Source organism: Budorcas taxicolor, chromosome 3 (assembly GCF_023091745.1).
Source record: "Budorcas taxicolor isolate Tak-1 chromosome 3, Takin1.1, whole genome shotgun sequence".
NCBI classification, from domain to species: Eukaryota; Metazoa; Chordata; class Mammalia; order Artiodactyla; family Bovidae; genus Budorcas; species Budorcas taxicolor.
In genome coordinates this window covers 80,607,125-80,629,339 of record NC_068912.1, presented here as the reverse complement: position 1 = coordinate 80,629,339, position 22,215 = coordinate 80,607,125, and the positions used below count along the sequence as shown (strand labels likewise).

The following is a 22,215-nucleotide window of genomic DNA, read 5'->3' as shown; positions in this document are numbered from 1 at the left end:
CTAGAGCCCTAATGTAGTACTATTAGGTGAATACCTCTGATAGTATGATAAGAAATTCTGCATTTGTTTTTTGTGACTTAGAAACATAGAAAAGAACACTACAGTTAAAAATGAAATCAAGTTTTTACCTCTCTCTGATTCCATTCCCTCCATCCCTCTTTGCCAAAGGGCAAGCACTAAAGAATTTGGTGCACACTTTCCATCTGTGCCATTCCATTGTGGTAGTTATTAGAGCTGTTCACAGATTCTTTTTGTTCCTGCCATAGGGTAAATAGTGCTTCCCTGTCTCTCTTTGAAGTTAGCAGTGGACATGTGATTTGGCTTTCGATGAATGAAGTGCAGTGAAAGTGACACGTATCCCCTCCAGGTAGATTTCAGAGCTAGCATGTGATTGACTGCTCACCCCACAACTTGCTAAAGTGATTGAGGAAGGTTGTATGTCCTCTTTAAACATAGCCCCAGAGTGGCTATGAGCAAAGCCTCTTTCCTTCCTTTCAGCATGGGATATGCATGATGAACAAGGAGGAGAAACCCTTTTGTTTTGTTAAGTCTTTGAAATTGTGAAGTGGTTTCTTATCAAAGCATCCCAACTAATGCCTGAAATTCTACTATATGTAAAGTTAACAGTGTTGTACTTGGTGTTTTTTCAACAATATAAATGGTATTCTCCTATATTTTTCATTTAGCAACTAAATGACCAGATATGGCATTGTACATATAGCTTTAGTTCATTGATTTAAACTACTACATATTATTCTGTCCTGTGAACTTATCACCACTGATAAATCTGTTCATTACTGATAGGCATTTAGGAAGCTTTAACTTTTCCAGCATTTCAAAAAATACTGCAATGAGTATGCTTTTACTTTCTTCTGATAGACATTGCAGTGGTTTCTCCACAAGTGAGTTACTGGGTTTGTAAGTTATGTTCAACTTCAATGTTAAAAATATTGACAAAGGCTTTACAGCTCACTTTCAGCCAGGAATGGTGCTATTCCTACCAGCTAAGATGATAGACATCAGGATTCATGGTTGATTAGAAGGAATATTCAAAAATGTTTTGTTTCAAGTGGAGAAAATTAACTCTAGACTAACAATGCTAAAAATTTTAAAGTGAGACCTGTAAGGATCAATCTCATTCCTGATAACTTAACCACGACCCAGAAAAAGACCTCAAGAATATTTGTTTGAATATAAAAACATCCAGTACCCAACAAGGCAGAAATTTAGTGTCTGATATCCAATTAAAAATGACCAGGTACGGCAAAGAAGCAGAAAAGTACAGCCCATAATGAGAAATCAATCAAAACTGACCTGGAATTAAACAGTTTATAACTGTGTTTCATATGTACAAGAATTTATAGTAAAAATTGAACATATTAAATAGAGGATGGAAGATGTTAAACATACTTAATCCACACTTTTAGAAATGAAACTACAGTTTCTGGGAGGAAAAACAGGATGGGCAGATGGGGTTAGAGTAGGCAATGCAGAGGAACAGATCGGTGAATGTGAATACATGGAGACGGCCGGAATGAAACAGGAGAAAAGACTGTGAAACATGGGCAGAGTTATCCATGAACTATGGGCCAGCTTCAAAGCCTAATATGGGAGTAATGGAGTCTCTGTATGAGAGAGAAAGTAACACAGAAAAGACATTTAAAGAATTACTAGCTGAAAATTTTCCATATTTGGCCTGAACCCAGAGATCCTCAAAGCTTAACCAACCTTAAGCATAAAACATGAAAAACCTACAATAAGGTACATTTGTAATCAACTTACGTGTAATTAGTGATAAAGAGAAAATCTTAAAAACAGCTCTCCCCACCAAGGACATGTTATGTTTAGATGGAAAAAGATAAATATGACTGCATATTTATTGGAAACAATACAAATGAGAAGACCATGGGGCAACATCTTTTCTTTCTTTGCTGAAAGAAAAAAGATCAAAAAAAAAGATCACTTAATAAAATTATTAAGACACTTATGAAAGATACTGGAGAAGTCACAAATAAACAAAGTATTCCATGGTCATGAACTGGAAGAATTAACATTGTCCACACTACTGAATCTTAAAGGAAATCAACCCTGAATATTTATTGGAAGGATTGATGGATAAAGCTGAAGCTCGTTACTTTGGCCACCTGATGTGAAAAACCAGCTCATTGGAAAAGACCCTGATGCTGGGAAAGATTGAGGGCCAGGGTAAAAGGGGGTGACAGGATGAGATGGTTGGATAGCATCACTGACTCAATGGACATGAGTTTGAGTAAACTCTGAGAGATGATGAAAGCCAGGGAATCTGGCATGCTGCAGTCCATGGGGTTGCAAAGAGTCAGACATGACTGAATGACTAGCATAGCACCACCACCACCCTACTTAATGGGAGAAAATATTTGCAAATTATATCTGATAAGGAGCTAATATCCATAATACATAAAGAACTCATACAATGCAATAGCAAAAGAATAATCTAATTAAAAACCTGGCAGAGGATATCTAAAGAGACATTTTTCCAAATTAGGCATACAGGTGGGCAACAGATTCATGGAGAGGTGTTCAATATCACTAATCATCAGGGAAATGCAGGTCAAAACCACAGTGATATATCACCTCACACCTGTTAGAATATACCTGTTATCAAAAAAGCAAGAAAAAGTGTGGGAGAGAAGGAATAAAGGGAACCCTTGTACATTGTTGGTGGGAATGGAAATTGATGCAGTCACTATGGGAAACAGAATGGAGGTCTTTCAAAAAATTAAAAATGAAACTACCATATTGTCCAGCAATTCCACTCTGGGATATTAATTTGAAGGAATTAAAAACATTATTTCAAAAAGATATAGGAACCCCCATGCTCATTGCAGTGTGATTTACTATAGGCAAGACATGAAAACTCCCTAAGTGGTTACTGATAAATGGATAAGGAAGATGTCATATATGCATAGACAATGGAATATCATTCAGCCTTAAAAAAGAATGGAATCTTACCATTTGTGATAACATGGATGGGCCTTGAGAGCATTATGCTAAGTGCAGTAAGTCAGAGAAATACAAATACTGTGTGACCTCACTTATAGGTGAAATCTAGAACAAACCCAAAAACCCTGAGCTCATAGACACAGCCAGAGGCTAGGGATGGGGTGAAATGGGTGAGGAGAGTCATAAGGTACAAATTTCCATATAAAATTAAGTCATGGGGATGTAATGTATAGCATGATTACTACAAATAACAGTACTGTAGTGTATATTTGAAAATTGTTAAGGAAGTAGATCTTAAAAATTCTCATCCCTTGCCCCTGAATTTTTGTAATTATGTGTGGTGACAGATGTTAACTAGACTTATTTCCCAATATGTACAAATACTGAATTATTAAACACCTGAAACTAATAAAATGTTATTTGTCATTTATACATCAAAAACATCCCACAGAATTATTTACCCACCAAAAATATATTTTAAAAGTAAGGATGAATGAAGATATTTTTTAATCATATAAAAGCTGAAAGAATTAATTACCATCAGACATGCTTTATAAGAAGTATTTAAAGAAGTCCTTTAAGCAGGGAGAAAATGGTGCTAGATGGAAATCTGGATCTACACACAAAAATGAAGAATATCAGATGCTTTCTGTGTGTGTATAAAAACTTTTGTTAATATTCAGTTCTCTTTAAAAGATAATGGTTAAAGCAAAAATAATAACACTATTGTGGAGGTTATAACACCTGTAGAAATAAAATGCATGACAACAATACAAAGATTGAGAGGGGAGGAATGGAAGTATGCTTTGTAAAGTTTTTGGACTATATGCGGAAAGATCAATATCATTTGATGGTAACTGTTAAGTTACAGGTGTATACTACAAAGCCTGAATCACCCACTAGAATAAGGGAAGAAGCTCAGTAATTATATTAAATGACATTGCCTTGAATTTCATTACCTATGGTGGTGTTTGAGGAAACAGATAATAATAGTTTAATAAAAGTGGCTGCAGTTATAAACCTTAAAATCTGAGCTTTCTGTTATAGATAAGAAGAAATAATTGTTTTAGAATAGGATACATCAGATGTTAAAGCTGGTTCTAGAAAAGGCAGAGGAACCAAAGATCAAATTGCCAACATCCGCTGGATCACTGAAAAAGCAAGAGAATTCCAGAAAAAAATATCTATTTCTGCTTTATTGACTATGCCAAAGCCTTTGACTGTATGGATCACAATAAACTGTGGAAAATTCTGAAAGAGATGGGAATACCAGACTACCTGATCTGCCTCTTGAGAAACCTGTATGCAGGTCAGGAAGCAACAGTTCTAACTGGACATGGAACAACAGACTGCTTCCAAATAGGAAAAGGAGTACGCCAAGGCTGTATATTGTCACCCTGTTTATTTAACTTATATGCAGAGTACATCATGAGAAATCCTGGGCTGGATGAAGCACAAGCTGGAATCAAGATTGCTGGGAGAAATATCAATAACCTCAGGTATGCAGATGATACCACCCTTATGGCAGAAAGTAAAAAACTAAAGAACCTCTTGATGAAACTGGAGAGAGAAAAAGTTGGCTTAAAGCTCGACATTCAGAAAACTAAGATCATGGAGATCTGGTTCCATCACTTCATGGCAAATAGATGGGGAAACAGTGGCTGACTTTATTTTGGGGGCTCCCAAATCACTGCAGATGGTGATTGCAGCCATGAAATTAAAAGATGCTTACTCCTTGGAAGGAAAGTTATGACCAACCTAGACAGCATATTAAAAAGCAGAGACATTACTTTGTTAACAAAGGTCCATCTAGTCGAGGCTATGGTTTTTCCAGTAGTCATGTATGGATGTGAGAGTTGGATTGTGAAGAAAGCTGAGCGCTGAAGAATTGATGCTTTTGAACTGTGGTGTTGGAGAAGACTCTTGAGAGTCCCTTGGACTGCAGGGAGATCCAACCAGTCCATCCTAAAGGAGATCAGTCCTGGGTGTTCATTGGAAGGACTGATGTTGAAGCTGAAACTCCAGTACTTTGGCCACCTCATGCGAAGAGCTGACTCATTGGAAAAGACCCTGATGCTGGGAAAGATTACGGGCGGGAGGAGAAGGGGACGACAGAGGATGAGATGGTTGGATGGCATCACCGACTCAATGGACATGAGTTTGGGTAAACTCTGGGAGCTGGTGATGGACAGGGAGGCCTGGAGTGCTGCAGTTCATGGGATCGCAAAGAGTTGGACACGACTGAGCAACTGAACTGAATGAGAGAAAGAAGTTTTTGCCACTTGCCATCAAATTTGTGCAAATAATAAATTTAACTAGTAGAGCAGCCATGGCAAAGGATAAATAAAATTGTGACTTGTGAAAGGATTGGGACCAATGTTGAATCTTAAAATTTTGGTAGGAAAATGGAAACAGAACTAATTTCCAAATGCCTTATAATGTTTTCTCTGTAGGGTGACATCTTCCACTTCCACAGGGTTGATGTGAAAAAAGTTGACTTTTTATTTTAGAGACTTTGTGGCCTTGAAAAGAAATGTAAGAAACTATAGAAGAGAATCAGTGACCTCTTTTCCCTACTGCCTGGAGTTTTAAATTTGCTTTATTATGTTATATAAATTCTACCACAAAATATCTTATTTGGGTTGAGCAAATGCAGATACCTAAGAAAAGGAAAATGAGAAGTTGTCAGTTTTAAAATGTACTAGTTAATCTATGCATGTATACGTTCATCCATTCAGCTGACACACAGGCTCCACTGTGTGTCTGACAGTATGATAGCTGATGGAGATATATTCCATAGTTTAGGGATCTCACAGTTGATAGGATAGCAGACATCTAAACAAAGATTATAATACATTGTGATGTGTGCAATAATCCAGTCAATGTCAAAATACAGAGGGGTAGTAAAACAAGGATTAACTAACTGGAAGAGAGTATCAGAGAATGCTTCCTGGAGATCATGATACATTAACCCCGGGCTGACTTTGAAAAGCAACTAAAAGATTTGAGTGGCTGAAGACAGGGGGGAGATCTTGCAGGCAAGGGAATGACATGTATAGATGCTTGAACAAGGTGATACCTAGGGAACTACAAACAACTCAGTGTCACTGGAGAATAAAGAAGTGTGGTAGGGAAGGGAAGTTTGACAGTTAATGAGGCTGGCGTCAGATCAAAAGGGCCTGGTAGGGCATGATAACTATCCTGTGTCTTGGCTTCCTTTTTGATACTAAACCATTGCATTTTAGGCAGTAGACAGACAGAATTAAACTTTCATTTTTGAGAGTTCGCTTTATTGTGATGGAAGAAAAAAAAAAGCTAGAAGAATGAAGGAAAGAGGATGGATCTAAGACCTATTTGGAGGGTAAAATTTGAGGATTTCTTTAAGTGAGAGGTAAAGCAGATAGGGTCTCAGGTAATTCCCAGGTTTCCCATTTGTGAGTGTGATGCTAAGACAGAGAATGAGGGAAGCTGAGCCATGTTGAGATTTTAGAGGAATGGAGAGGATGAAGATCATGAGTTATGTTTGATCATGTGTGAATCAGCATGTGAATATATATGGAACTAAGGACTAGAAATGTAGTTTTGAGAGTTGACAAGAGAATAAGAGGTTTTCTCTGAGCCCCCAGACTAGCCATTTTGCTCTATTTAATTGCTTTCATAGCCCCACATACTTCTTGGTAATATCACACTTATAACTCTCTGTCTATTCTGTCATCCTCTATTGGATTCTGGGGTCCTTGTTGAAAAGGATCTTACTTGTTTTGTTGACCCCCTCCTTTCCAGTGCCTAACACAGAGCCTGGCACATGAGAAATGAACACATGGGCATGGATGTGAGTGCCCAGGGAAGGGGGCATAGACAGGGATTTATGGCTCAGGGTTGCTGGGTACAGTCACCGGCTGTCACTGTGTGTGCTTCTGCCAGGAAGGAACCTTAAGGATTACTACCTTACAGGTGTGAGTGGAGAAAAATATATCAAAGGAAATGGAAGGAGGAGTGCTTAGGCAAGTATGAAGAAAATCAAGAAGGACTTTATTAAGGAAGTTAAAGAAGGGCATGGTTAACAGTTTCAGATACCCGAAGAATTCAAATCAAATATGAACAGATGAACTTATGAGCTAGATATGAACATAATCAGTGTGTACAAATGATTGTTGACTTGTTTGCTGGTTTTAGCGAAATACCGTTAAATGCTGTTCTATGTCAGCATAAGGAAAGAAAGGCATGGCATCAAAATAACTCAAGTCCTTTATAAGGGCTTATTGGAAACCAAGAGATAATCTCTCAGTAAGTGCAGCAAAGCCATTTTCCCCCTAGTGCTGGAAGAGTTAGCTATTCCTCTGTAAGTAGTTTCCTTGTTTGTGGATATCATGTTAAATACAAAATGTAATTCTTTCAATATCAGCATCACACTCACTGTGGAGAGATGCTCACAGCCTGAGAGGAACATGGGCACTAAGGCCAGCTAAGGGAAGGCAGGCTGAGTGAGACGGCGGGCAGGGCTGACCAGCTAAGGGAAGGCAGGCTGAGTGAGACGGCGGGCAGAGCTGTCCATGCTGTTTAAATTCTTTCTCTCTGGCTCTGTGCATCTTTGCCATGTTGTTAGCTTTGCATTTGGGTAAGTTAGATACTCCTATGGGGCACCTTCACTGTGTGTTCCAAAGAGGGAGAGAAGAGGGAGAGGGAGGAAGGTTGAGAGCACGGTGTGTTTCTATTTGTGGTTTGTCCTGGGTTGTTTCTTTTATCTGGGGTTTTAAATTTTTCTTATAATATTGCTCAAAATCTGATCAGATACACATGTGTGTATGATATTTCATTGATTTAGGATTTTATATTTGTATCATGTTTTAGATTTTACAAATTATCATGTCTATTTGTTGCTTAATGCTGCAACGACTCCATTAGGTAGACAGGACATTTTCCCCCCTTTGGTTTGTTCTAGATTCAAACAAAAGATTTGAAGGTAAGCTACTTGTCTAGTATCATAATCCTGTGATCTTTTCATACCATATTGTTCATCCCAACAGTATACAAATTGTGTGTGTATGTATTGTTTCGGTGTAATTAATTTTATTTTGAGGAAACATGTACGTGAATTGGAGAAAGATTTGGCTTCCTCTGGGCATTTTGGTGTCTTTTGGCTATGCCTTTGTTCTTTTAGGTATGCTTTTTAAAATAATTTTAAAATTACCTATTTTTTAGGTATATTTTAGGTATTCTTGTTATCAAATAGGGCCTTTGAGAACTGTCTGAGAAGAAAGAATAGTTCATAAAATTTTGCATCACATATTATTGATGGAAAATATCAAATCTGTGTGTAGTTTAAAAAGACTACCATCACCTCTCCCCCCAGAAGTGGAGCTCCTAATATACGTTGTCTGTTTTTTGAGTTACTGGTCATGAAATTGTTTAAGTGGGAGTATCAGCACTTAAAAACAATGGAATAGAGTAGAAAATATCAGAATATATTACACATGATAGGTGTTTTGCTTCCTGATACTTTTGTTTCAGAAATATATACATATGCTCATATGTGTGGGCTTCCCTGGTGGCTCAGAGAGTAAAGAATCTGCCTGCAATGCAGGAGACCTGGGTTTGACCCCTGGGTTGGAAAGATCCCCTGGAGAAAAGAGAATGGCAGCCCATTCTCTAGTATTCTTGCCTGGAGAAATCCATGGACAGAGGAGCCTGGTGAGCTATAATCCATGGGGTTGCAAAGAGTCAGACATGATTTAACTACTAATGCACTTACATATGTGTACTGAGGCATAGGTATAAAATCTATTTCTTACTGTGGGTCATGATCAAAAAAGCTTGAAAACACTGGCTCAGAAAACTCTTTCATTTTATCTTCTTCCAGCTTTTGTTACCTTATTGAATGGGGAACAAGCCCAGAATGCAATTCAGATGTTTCATCAATATTCTTTTCGAGGAAAAGACTTAGTAGTCCAGCTCCAGCCAACTGATGCTTTGCTGTGTATCACCAACTTGCCCACTTCTTTTACATTAGAAGAGTTTGAAGAACTTGTTCGTGCTTATGGGAATGTCGAGAGATGTTTTCTTGTCTACAGTGAAGTTACTGGCCATTCCAAAGGCTACGGATTTGTAGAATACATGAAAAAGGACTTTGCTGCAAAGGCTCGATTGGAGCTATTGGGTAAACAGTTGGGAGCATCAGCTGTCTTTGCACAGTGGATGGATGTTAATCTATTGGCCCCAGAGCTCATTCATTCTAAGTGCCTTTGTATAGATAAACTCCCTAGTGACTATAGGGATTCAGAGGAGCTGTTGCAGTTTTTTTCCCGTATCCATAAACCTGTGTTTTGCCAGGTATGTATTTTTAAGGTATTATTTGAAATATTTGAAAATATCTACATATTGCATCTGCATGCATTCACATATTTATTATACCTATGTAAATATCACCATGGATAATCTCATTCTACTTTAGTTTGTAATGAACACTTTAATATGGTAAATTTTAAATTAATTTTTTTTCTTGATGGGCCAGACTATATTGTTTCTATGTAATTATGTCTTAGCAAACCTGTCACTTAATGCATCCACCTTCTCCTGCCATCTGTTCTTGAACCATTCATGCGTTGATCACTTCATCCACCCACATTTGATTTGTCACATTCTCAGTGCCAGATAACATACTGCTAAATGTCAGAAGTATAACAAATAGAAAGATATTCTCTCTATACCTCACAGTTGTATAGAGTACACTGACAGATAAGCAAATAACTGTACATCCCATATGAAGAGTGAGATAATGCAAAACAGAAAAGTGTTACATGGTGTAGAAAGAATGCTTTATTCTGTCTTAATATGGCACCCCACTCCAGCACTCTTGCCTGGCAAATCCCATGGACAGAGGAGCCAGGTAGGCTGCAGTCCATGGGGTCTCGAAGAGTCGGACACGACTGAGCTACTTCACTTTCACTTTTCACTTTCATGCATTGGAGAAGGAAATGACAACCCACTCCAGTGTTCTTGCCTGGAGAATCCCAGGGATAGGGGTGCCTGGTGGGCTGCTGTCTATGGGGTTGCACAGAGTTGGACACGACTGAAGTGACTTAGCAGCAGCAATGGGGTCATGCTAAGTGAGGCATTTAGAGAAGATCCCTGAAGACTGACAACGTTGATAAGAATTTTCAAGTACTTTATCAGAATAAAATTGAATAAATTCTACCAGATAGACAAAAATATATACTGTATATGGCTCCTTCCCATACAGATTTTTACAGTACCTGATGAAATCTTTCTCTTTCACTTCCCTTCATTTCTTCCTTCTCTTTATTCTCTCCTCCTATGCTCCTTCTTATCTCCCATCTTTCCTCTGCTCACCCTTATTTTTCTGTTATCATACACGTATTGAATCTCTACTCTTGCAGTAGAAAGTTTGAAATTTATTATAGTTTATTTAATTAAAATTAATGCTACATCTTACTTTTTCTTACATTTCTGCCTCTCCAATCCCAATATAATCATCAAAGAAACTGTCCATGGAGCTTCAAAAAATTAGAATACTTTGTGGCAAATCTTTGCCAAGTTATCGAAAGTTGTCTTATTGATATGCTATTCTTGAATATTAGGAATTATACAGTGATATCTTGTGGCCAAGCATAATTCTTTGCAGTGTTAGTTGACGCCTTTGAAGCAAATATGAGGGGAAAGCTGTTTTTCACATTTTGTATTTGAATTATGAACCTTGGAGTTAGAAGGGACTTAGGTTATCTGGTCTTGTTCTCCATCTGGTTAGAAAAGAAAAAGATTTGTTACAATCATTGTAAGTGATCATTTAGCTTTTGTTAAAATATTTTGAAGTAATGGAAAATTAACTATTAATAGATCACAAGTCATGCCATTACATATTTGAATGGCTCTCATATTGAATGGAAATATTCCTCTTTAAAATTACCAGTGCTATGAAACTATAATGATATTTTCTTTTGAAAGACTTAAAATGATAGTATAGTTTATTTGGCATGAAGATTATATAATAAACTAAGAATAATAAAAACATTTTAGAAATTTTCAAAAGCTTCATAAAGCCACTTTAACTGTCTTTACCAGTAAATCTGTTAAACTCAGGCTCTCTCGTTTGGTAGGCTGACATAGACTATATGGATGACACAGTCTTCTTACCTTGTGATCAAAGGGACCAAAGAGACTAATGGCTTTTACAAACCTAAATTTAAGATTTGGTTTGGATAAAAGGAATGAGGTTGTAGGAGAAATATTTGGAAGAGGTAGATATTTTCCCTTTCTCCCACATGAATGGAAGAATGTTTTATGGAGGAAAAGACATTTGAGGACAGTTTTAAAAGGAGGAAAGCATGAGAAGGGAAAAAACCAGAAATTTGGTCTAATATCCAAAAAGCTTCAAAAGTAAGAGAAAAGAAGCTAAAAAATGACTAAGAAATGATTGAATTGTATGCCAATTTATGAGATGCCAAGTCCAAACAGAAGTTTTGTAGCTATTTCTATTGGACTATTTCTATACTTCAGAGACATACAAAGCTAAATTTTATCACATTTATCACTAGATACAAATGTGTTTAAGATGATTCAGATATGTTCAACACTTAGAAACTTTTTAGTGTTGCATTGTTTTTCTTATTTTTGCTCTTTGTACCAGTCTTTATGGATCCGGGGCTTTAGTATCTTCCTTAACACTCTTACACATGGGTGACTGGAAATAAATTGAGTTCTGCATTGCAAAAGTTTATTTGGGGCACATTCAGGAAAAGATTGTGTCCTGCATATTGTATTTTAAACAAACCTGGGGCACAATTTCCTAAATAAGGTTTACTTTGGTATACTTGACCAAATTCCTGGGATCTACCTAAAATATTGAAATAAAAGTTGACTTTCCTTCTACTTTTGTTCTCTTGATAATGCGTATAGATACATGATCAAATGTATCTATTTGATCAAATAGATACATGATCAAATTCAACAGGTTTCATGGTCTGTGTATCTGGTAAATTATTTTAAAGAAAGTTCAATTGTTGTGTCCCAAATTTTTCTATAGAATTATTAATTATATATATATTAATACATAGGAACTATGATCATTTGAACATTGACTTTTAAAATAAATCAGAAATTCAAAGAAGCAGAAAGAAGCTTGACAGAATCTTACTTATCTTCCCATCTTCTAGAAAGACTGTACCTACCCAACTAGTAAACTTTTATTTTCAGAAAAAAAAGGAATACAATATTTTCACTGGTATCATGCTTTGAGACATTTGTCCTTGAATTTACAGATGATATACTTGTAAATAAATTCTAACTAAATGTTAGAATTCCCTTTTTAATAATTGTATCACATCAGCTCGCACAGGATGAAGGTAATTATGTTGGTGGCTTTGCAGTGGTTGAATATAGCACTGCAGAGCATGCTGAAGAGGTTCAACAAGCAGCTGATGGTATGACCATCAGGGGAAGCAAAGTTCAAGTTTCCTTCTGTGCCCCGGGAGCACCAGGGCGAAGTACCTTAGCAGCATTGATAGCAGCTCAACGTGTGGTAAGTTGTTCTTTTTTAAAAACAGAGAGAAATTCAAGTATCCAAACTAGTTAATCATTGATTGGACTTCCATTATATTTTTATTACATGAAGACACTCTTCTTTTTTTTTTTAATTGACTAAATAACACTTCTGCCATATCAACCCAGGGGTCAGTAAAATAGAGGAAACTGTGTTTTGTAAAGTGTGTTCATCTCAAGAATTGAGGAAATTTTTATTTATTCAGTAAATGTTTGAGTTCCTGTTCTGCAGGCTTTGATTACAGCATGCCCCCCTTTTTAAAAACTGTTCATAAGTGTGCATGTGGGACTGACTTCTTTATTGGAACTGTCTCTTATTACTCCCCTCTCTACTTCTCTGGTTAAAAATTCCTTGTAGGGAGCAACTATTCCTGCTTCACAGTTTCTTACTCCTTGCACCTAGAATAGTAAATACCCATTGATCAAATGAAGGAAGAAACACACTTTTGAAGGGTCCAGGGAAGACTTCAGAATTGCAAAGGTGACATTTGAATGTAACGTTAAGGTACAATTTTGAAATGTTGATGGGGGTGGAGAATAGGATTGCCAGATGACTACAGATTTTGCATGAGACATACTTACATTAAACATTGTTTATCTGGCACCCTGTGTTTTTACTTGCTGAATCTAGCACCCCCAAGGAGGGAGAATGAGTGATTGAACATACTCTGGTTGTGACAAAACCTTTCCAGCCGTAGGAGGAGACAAATTTCCATGCTTGAAAAGTGGAAGAGGTTTAGGTAGGCTGAGTGTGTAGAGATGTGTGGTGAAATGGTAGCTCGATGCAAGCAGAGGGAGGGCTGGAGCACTCACAGCTTAGATGGAACTTGATAAGCGAGGTCAAGTTTACAAATTCAAAGGGAATTTATAAAGTATATATACAAGGTATTGACAAGATCATAGTTAAGACAACAAGAAATCACCTAGTCTGGAAATGGTTTGTAAATAAAGTGGAGAGAGAAGGACAATCAGGGGAAGGAAGGAGGGCAGAAGAGACGACAGGTTTCACTGGTACCCTACCATCATTTCACTTGCCCTCCTCCTCTTATTCTTTGATCTCACCTCTGGTCCTGGATGTCTTCTCCCTTTTTGTTTTTCCTTCCCTTCTTAGGTTCTTCTGATCCTCATATCCTTGACTGGCATAATTCATGACTTCAGCCATTCTTTCACTGTCAATTTCATTGCCTTTAGTCAAGTTGTCTCGGTTGGATTGGATTTGCTGAGTTTCTGAGTCTGAATCCATCCAGTCACCCACTTTTGCAGTCAGCATACTCTGTCTTCTTAGAGAAAAACAGACAACTAGGTGACTTAGTGCTCCTGCAAATGTCTGACATTCTTTATAGCTGACTCCCCAGCAAAACTAGCTCAAATCTTCACTCTTTTCTAGTCTTTGTCCTTCTTTCTATCTGATGGTCGTGGCTGCTACTTTATAGAAATATACAGGCCATGTGCTGGACTCATTCATTTACTTTCTCTCACACTCCCTGAGCAAGAGTGCCCCGCTTTTTACTTCTTTTTTCTCTTTAATAGCATTCATTCCATAAACACTTGGTACCTGCTACATACGAGATGTATTAGAGGTATTTAGGATTCACCAGTGAACAAAGGTCCATCTAATCAAAGCTATGGTTTTTCCGGTAGTCATGTATGGATGTGAGAGTTGGATTATAAAGAAAGCTGAGTGCAGAAGAATTGATGCTTTTGAACTGTGGTATTGGAGAAGACTCAAGAGTCCTTTGGACTGCAAGGAGATCCAACCAGTCCATCCTAAAGGAAATCAGTCTTGAATATTCATTGGAACGACTGATGCTGAGGCTGAAAGTCCAGTTCCTTGGCCACCTGATGTGAAGAACTGACTCATTGGAAAAGACCCTGATGCGGGGAAAGCCTGAGGGCAGGAGGAGAAGGGGATGACAGAGGATGAGATGGTTGGATGGCACCACTGACTCAATGACCATGAGCTTGAGTAAACTCTGGGAGCTGGTGATGGACAGGGAAGCCGGCGTGCTGCAGTCCATGGGGTCGCAAAGAGTTGGACACAACTGAGCGACTGAACTGAGTGAACAAAACAAAGATCCTTGCTGTCATGGAGGGAGTGCCCTGTTGCCCTCCCACCAAAGCAGAGGCTCACGCCCCTGCCCATCCTCAAGGATCTGCCTCCTCTACTTTCTACTTGACCTCTTGTTCACTACCTCCATCCCATTTGCTTATAAACACACTTGAATCTTTTCCTTTCTAGATCCAGGCCTTTGTAATACTTTTTCCTTACAACTGGAGCTTCTTGAACAGTTAGATCCCACTAGTCACCTTTTTTTTTTTCCATTTCTCATTTCCTTCTCAGCCCAATGCAGTGTAGTTTCTGCCTCCACTATTAAGTGAATCTGTTCTCTTTAAGATTGACAGGAATTTTGTAATCAAGTCACATAGGTACTTTTCAGTCTTTCTTTGCCTGGTTTCTTTGCAGCATTTATTTTATTATTATTTTTTAATATAAATTTATTTATTTTAATTGAAGGCTAATTACTTTACACTATTGTATCTTTGCAGCATTTAAAACCAACTGCCTACTGCCTTGAATTCCACCTATCATCCTTTTCCTGTCTGTCTAATTGTTCCATCGTTTTTTTCTTTTTCCCAGAGGGATGCTATCAGTAGACCTCTGTATTAGGCTTCCTCACTTTGTTCCTTCATCACTCCAGTGGCTTCAGTTATTGCCTATCAGTGATGATTCCTACTCTTATATTTTTGAACCAAATTGTTCTAAAGCACTAAATCTGTATTTTAAAATGATTAGTAGATATCCCCTTTTTATGTTATATGAATAGTTCAATTTTAGCATTTCCAAAAGGATACTGTTTTTCCCTGGGACTTGCATTTCTCTGTGCTCTAATATCTTTGGCATCAGTTCATTCAAACTAAAGCTGTCTGAACTAAAAACCCAGTCATGATTGATCTTCATCTACTCTCCAGTTCAGAATGCCAAGAATCTTAGCAAGTCTTTCAGTTCCACATCCTGATATCTATTAAATCCTTGGGACTTGTCAGCATCTTTGTTACTTTACTCAGGATCTAATTTTTCTCACCTTGATGATTTGAATAATCTGCTATATGATTGCCATGTCATTAGTCTTCCCTATTCTAATCCATTTTCTACAGTGCCACAAAAGTGATCTTTCTCATCCTCAAACCAAATTATGTCATTCTCTTGCTTAATATTCTTTAATGTGTGCATAAGTTCAATTCCTCACCATAGTAAACAGCCCTTCATGGGACCTTTAATAGATATCATGATTAGATATTAGTAACAGTGAGAAATCTTAAATTTTTCTCAGCCTTAAAAGTAATGTACTGCATTGATTTTTTTCTTATTAGTTCAAATTGGCATTGAACTTTATCAGAATATTTCTACAACTGTTGGGATAATTATGTGATTTCTCCCTAAGTTCATTAAAGTGCTGAATTACATTGATAGTCTTTTCTAATGTTATACTATCTTTGTGTTGTGAATCCTCACTGATAGATTATTTTTCCTACGTATTGTTTGATTTTATTGGATAATATTTGTTATATGTGCAGAGGTACTCATGAGTGGAAATGCTTAAATTTGGGGGTAGCATTTTTGCTAAGTTTTGAAATTGAGAGAACATTGACCTCATTAAATGTTTTTTTCTCTGAACCTCTCCTTCTTTTCTTTCTATTCATGGATCAGTTTGTATGTAGTAGGGATTTTCTGTTCTTCGAAAGTTTGAGAGAGCTCATCTATGAAACCATGTAGACCTAGTCCTTATGTCTCTCCCAGAAGAAAATCATTGATTACCACTTAAGTTTCTTCTGTGAATATTAGATATATTAGTTTATTTTTCTCTGTGTAGTATATGTGGCATTTGATTATAGTCTACAAATTTATTCACTTAGTCTGAGTTTTAAAATTTATTGACACATAGCTATTTATAAAATTTTATTTTTTAAATGTGTCATGTCTAATCTTTTTTCATTGTATGTCTTATTTGCATTTTCTTTCCCCCAGTTAGTCTTGCAGACTGTTTTGCCTTTCAAAGAAATAGTTTTTGTTTATTATTTGTTTTTTCTATCTGTTGCTTATTCTTGCCCTGTCTTTATAATCTTCTTGCTTCTTTCTTTGGACTTACTCTTTCTCTCCCATCTTTATTAATATCAGTAGTTAGCTCATCTGTTTTCAACCTATGTTGTTTCCTGATGAATGTAGTTAAAGTAAGTTTACTTCTGTAACTAATGCTATAACTATGTGTCATAAATTTTATATTATGAATGTTTCAATTTTTTAGTGATTTCCTTTTAGCTTAATTAATAGTTTTTCCCCAGGTTATAGCTACCTAAGAATTTTTAAAAGCTCTTCTCCTGATATAGGTTTCTTTTGATATATAATTGACAACACAGCGTTATATTAGATTTTAGGTGAGCATCTAATGATTCAGTATTTACATATACTGTGAAACGATCACCTCAGTAAGACTAGTTAGCATCCATCACCACACATAATTACGGATTTTTTTTTCTTGTGTTGGGAACTTTTAGGATCTGTCTCTTGGCAGCCTTCAAATATGCAGTAGAGTATTATGAATGGTAGTCAGCCTTCAAATATGCAGTAGAGTATCATGAATGGTAGTCACAGTCACTGTGCTGAACATTAAATTCTCAGGACTTGTCTCAACGTTAGACTTTGTGCTTTTCACCCCCTTTGCCATTTCACTCACTCTTCACCCAGTCCCTCTGGCAGCCGTCAATCTGTTCTCTATATCTGTGGTCTTGGTTTGTTTTTGTTTTAAGATTGCACATATAAGTGAGATCATACAGTATTAGTCTTTCTCTGTCTGACTTATTTCACTTAGCATAATGCCCTCCAAGTTCATCCGTTTTGTTACAAATGACAAGATTTCATTATTTTTGTGGCTGAATAATACTCCATTGTCTATATACATATACATACCACATTTTCACCAGGGCTTCCCTCGTGGCTCAGATGGTAAAGAATCTGCCTGCAGTGTGGGAGACCTGGGTTCGATCCCTGGGTCAGGAAGATCCCCTGGAGAAGGAAATGGCAACCCACCCCAGTATCCTTGGCTGGAAAGTCCCATGGATGGAGGAGCCTGGCAGACTGTAGTCCATGAGGTTTCAAAGAGTTGGTCATGACTAATGGACGGAGGAGCCTGGTAGGCTGCAGTCCATGGGGTCGCTAAGAGTTGGACACGACTGAGCGACTTCACTTTCACTTTTCACTTTCATGCATTGGAGAAGGAAATAGCAACCCACTCCAGTGTTCTTGCCTGGAGAATCCCAGGAACGGGGGAGCCTGGTGGGCTGCCATCTATGGGGTCGCACACAGTCAGACACTACTGAAGCGACTTAGCAGCAGCAGCAGCAGCAAGCGACTTCACTTTCACCACGTTTTCTTTACCCATTCATCAATTTTTAGGACACTTACGCTGTTTTCATGTCTTGGTTATTGTAAATAATGCAACAATGAATACGGGGGTCCATATATCTTTTTGAGTTAGGTTTTTGTTTCTTTGGATAAATACCTAAAGCTGACTTGCTGGGTCATATGGTAGTTAGGGTAGTATGAGTTAGGTTTTTGCTTCTTTGGATAAATACCTAAAAGCTGACTTGCTGGGTCATATGGTAGTTAGGGTAGTATGAGTTAGGTTTTTGCTTCTTTGGATAAATACCTAAAGCTGACTTGCTGGGTCATATGGTAGTTCTGGTTTCAATTTTTTGAGGAACCTCTGATCTATTTGCTAACACTTGTCATGTTGTCTTTAAACTTTTTTTCCTTTATTTTTGTTTCCCATTTACTATTGAATAAATTAGAATTTTCTTCTGCTTTAAGAGTGATATGTTTTGTTTTATCCTATGGGTGATTATTCCTAGCTTATTAACACCCAAGGCTGATCAGTAGCTCTTTCTTCCTTCCCACATAGTTCATTCTAAATTCCATCCTGCTGCTTCCTTCTATTCCACCTACCACCATATTGAGAATACATAAAATACATCTTTAAGATTCCCTTAATTTGTGTTTTTTTTTCCTTTTTTTGGGGGGGGGGGGTGCATCATACCATGCAGCTTGCAGGATCTCAGTTCCCTGACCAGGGACTGAACCCAGGTCATGGCAGTGAAAGCACTGAGTCCTAACCACTGGACTGCCGTTCAATTCCCATCCTTAATGTTTTTGCTTGTTTATATGGTCTTGGTTTTTGTATACATGATTCAAATTAGCTACAGTATTACATATCTTTATTTATACATATCATGTAATGTCATGCATTTATTCTTATTTTCAGAAAGGATATGCATGTAGTAAAAACTTTTGAGACTGTGTATGGCTGGAAATATTTTTTATTTCTTTTCCACATTTAATAGCTTAGCTGAATAAAAAAATCTAGATTCAAAGATTTTTTTTCCTGCAACACTTTGAAAATATTAATTTGTTGCTTTCTTAAATCCAGTGATGATACTTTGAGAATGAATATGATATTAATCTACTTCTTGTTTTGTTTTGGGATTTTTCTTTTTTTTGAGATATGTTCTTCCTTACTGGAAGTTTTTACTATTGGGGACGGGCAGGGCTTTGATGTTCCTCATTTCATGCCAAAAAATATGAGCCGGTGTGTTTTTTTCTGTATCGTAATTGGAACCCTTTCATTTTGTGGTCTTGAGTTGTTTTTTGAATTCTGGGAAATTCTCAGACATTATTTCTTCAAAGATTTCCGTCATTTCTAATCCTTCAGATACTCCTTTTATGTAGATATTCAGACTTGCAGTCTCTCCATTGCCTTGGTTTTTTCTTTTGTTTTGTTTGCATTTTTCATTACCATTTTATTTTGTTGTCAGTTCCTGATTTATCCTTTGCTCATATATTCTTTGATCTTTATCTGACCTGACCTTTCAGATCACTATTTTGTTTTTCAGTCACATATATCCTACTATTTAATATATCTATTAAAGCACAGAGTAGAGGTTAAGAATAATTCTTTATGCATTTCTTCAGTTCCCTTACCTATAGAATGGGGGTATAATACCAACCCTGATGAGTTACTTTGGGGCATTAAGTGATTTAGTCCATGTAACAGGCTTAGAACAATGCCAAGTGTGTACAGTAAGTGATGGCTGCTATTATTTTTTCCCAAACAGTTGTGCTTTTTGTACATCATATTTCTAATTGGTTGTTCTTTATAACTGCTTCTCCATGATTCATGTTACCAATAAAAATCGGTTATCTTTTTTTAGGATATCTGCTTTGTTTAGTTAACATTCTTACTATTTCCTATCATCTCTTATAGGTGCTTCGGTTTGTTGCCTTTAGTTTTTGTGGCTGCATTTTCCAGGTGTCTAGTTACTTTGTTCTGTGATTACATATTTCTTTTGGTAGTGGGGTGGTGATTAACTTCCTTGTATGTGAGTGTGTAGACGTTGAGAGGCTAGAGGATGGGCAAGGAGAGCTGGTTTTTAAAAACTGAGAACAATGTCATATATTTACAATGTCATAGCTACCCAGTTATATGTATATAAAGCCCATCCATCTTTGTTTCATATTAGAAGATTAATGAATCAAGACCTAATTCTAAGAAAATATTGCTTTGTAAAGCATCCCACATTATTAAACTTTAGATCAACATTATAGTAAGGTTCTTCTGTAGTATCAAAGTATTCATATTGTGTCAGGTTACCTCCCTGTTAGTAAATTCAGATTCCCTTGGAGAAGGAAATGGCAACCCACTCCAGTACTCTTGCCTGGAGAATCCCATGGCAGGAGGAGCCTGGTAGGCTACAATCCATGGGGTTGCAAAGAGTTGGACACGACTGAGCAACTTCACTTTTACTTTGATATCTTGCCCCTTGCATGAAGAGATTTATCTGACTAAATTGTTAGTTCTCTTAAAGCCAATTTCTATTTCACTGAAACAGTCTATGAGGATTTTGGTGTATATTGCATGAATATCTTAGAATGTTGTGCTGTGCTTAGTTGCTCAGTCATGTTTGACTCTTTGTGACGCCATGGACCACTGCCCACCAGGCTCTTCTGTCCATAAGGATTCTCCAGGCAAGAACACTGGAGTGGCTTCCCATGCCCTTCTCCACGGGACCTTCCCTACCCAAGGATCAAACCCAGGTCTCCCGCCTTGCAGGCAGATTTTTTTACCAGCTGAGCTACCAGAGAAGCTCATATCTTAGAGTATCTTCTTATAATTAGGAATTGTGGTAGAATGTATACAAGTGTATGACTAGAAATAAAACAAGTTGTATTTATTATAAAATAGATCTAATCAGACAAATGAGAATTTCTGGGGGGAAAAAAAAAGCCTTTACAGTTTCATCTTTGTGCTTACCTGTGTTCTAATTTTTGTATTTCTGTATTCATCGAAGAGGCACAGTAATCAAAAGGGCTTACTTCCAGAGCCAAATCCAGTGCAAATCATGAAAAGTTTAAACAACCCTGCCATGTTGCAAATTCTTCTACAACCCCAGCTCTGTGGGCGGACTGTTAAACCAGGTAAGTGTCACGTGTACTAATGACATGTAGAATACTGGCAGGAGGTTAATTATACTGTTTTACATGAAAAACACATTTCAATTAGTCCACAGTATTTTTTCTAGAATTTATCAATGAATTTTAATTAATGATCTGAGGTGAAAATATGTTTTGACTCTTTTTGGTAGACACAAATTGCTTATGGATTTCCTGATTTTTTTAAAACTAAGTATTAAATATTAAACCTCCAAGTGTAGTTATTGGTTGCCGTGAATTTCTAAACCAGGTTTCACATGGATTAATGAGGTAATATTTAACATACTACATTTACAGCTCATTTTAGCAAAAGATATAATACTTTTCTATGTAATATTTTTGGCAGAATTACTTTGTTGGAAAGTGCTAAAGATCAGTTTCCTCTCTGCTGTTATCTTTTTTTTTTCATTGTGAAATTGTTTTACTTTGGTGAAAATGATGAAATAATATCATTTTCTTGTATTGTAGAAATTGTTATAATATTGGCATGCATTAAATATCTATTTAGTATTCATTGGAGGAGTTTGTCTTTTGAAATGCATAGCTGTACATACACAAAATGTATACTTTATCATTAGGAAGTGAATGCCTATATTCAACATTAAGCTTTAAGATTACAAATGTTTAGATTAAATGTATTTATTCTGTTTCAGCTCCAACTGGTCTAACGCCAGCTAGCATACTACAGTTCTTTTGTAGCACTAGCTGCCTAGAGTTAGCACAGATGCTATGAGTGAGGGCTTAAGTCCTCAACAGGTCTGCCCCTACTTCAGACACTAGCCACACTACAGAGGTTTCCAGGCCTGTTCTGGCTAGCTTGCTTCAAATTTGGGAGTTCCTGTGACACCACAGGTTCAATAATGTGTTCAGTTCATTCAGTTGCTCAGTCATGTCCAACTCTTTGCAATCCCATGAATTGCAGCATGCCAGGTTTCCCTGTCCATCACCAACTCCCAGAGCTTGGCCAGATTTATGTCCATCAAGTTGGTGATGCTATCCAACCATCTCACCCTCTGTCGTTGTCTTCTCCTGCCTTCAATCTTTCCCAGCATCAGGATCTTCTCCAATGAGTCTATAGACTCCCATAGTTTAGGAGAGCACTGTGCTTGACGATTACAGTTTTGTTACAAAGGATG

At 37.1% G+C, this 22,215-nt stretch overlaps 1 protein-coding gene across 1 annotated transcript in view; it reads left to right on the top strand.

Moving 5' to 3' along the window:
• RAVER2 (ribonucleoprotein, PTB binding 2) overlaps positions 1–22,215 on the top strand; it is a 150,149-nt gene that overhangs the window by 41,541 nt on the left and 86,393 nt on the right. Inside the window, exons 3-5 of the mRNA XM_052637256.1 lie at positions 8,843–9,312; positions 12,326–12,517; positions 20,938–21,064. Of these exons, the coding sequence (XP_052493216.1) occupies positions 8,843–9,312; positions 12,326–12,517; positions 20,938–21,064 (789 nt within the window). The remainder of the gene's footprint in view (positions 1–8,842; positions 9,313–12,325; positions 12,518–20,937; positions 21,065–22,215) is intronic.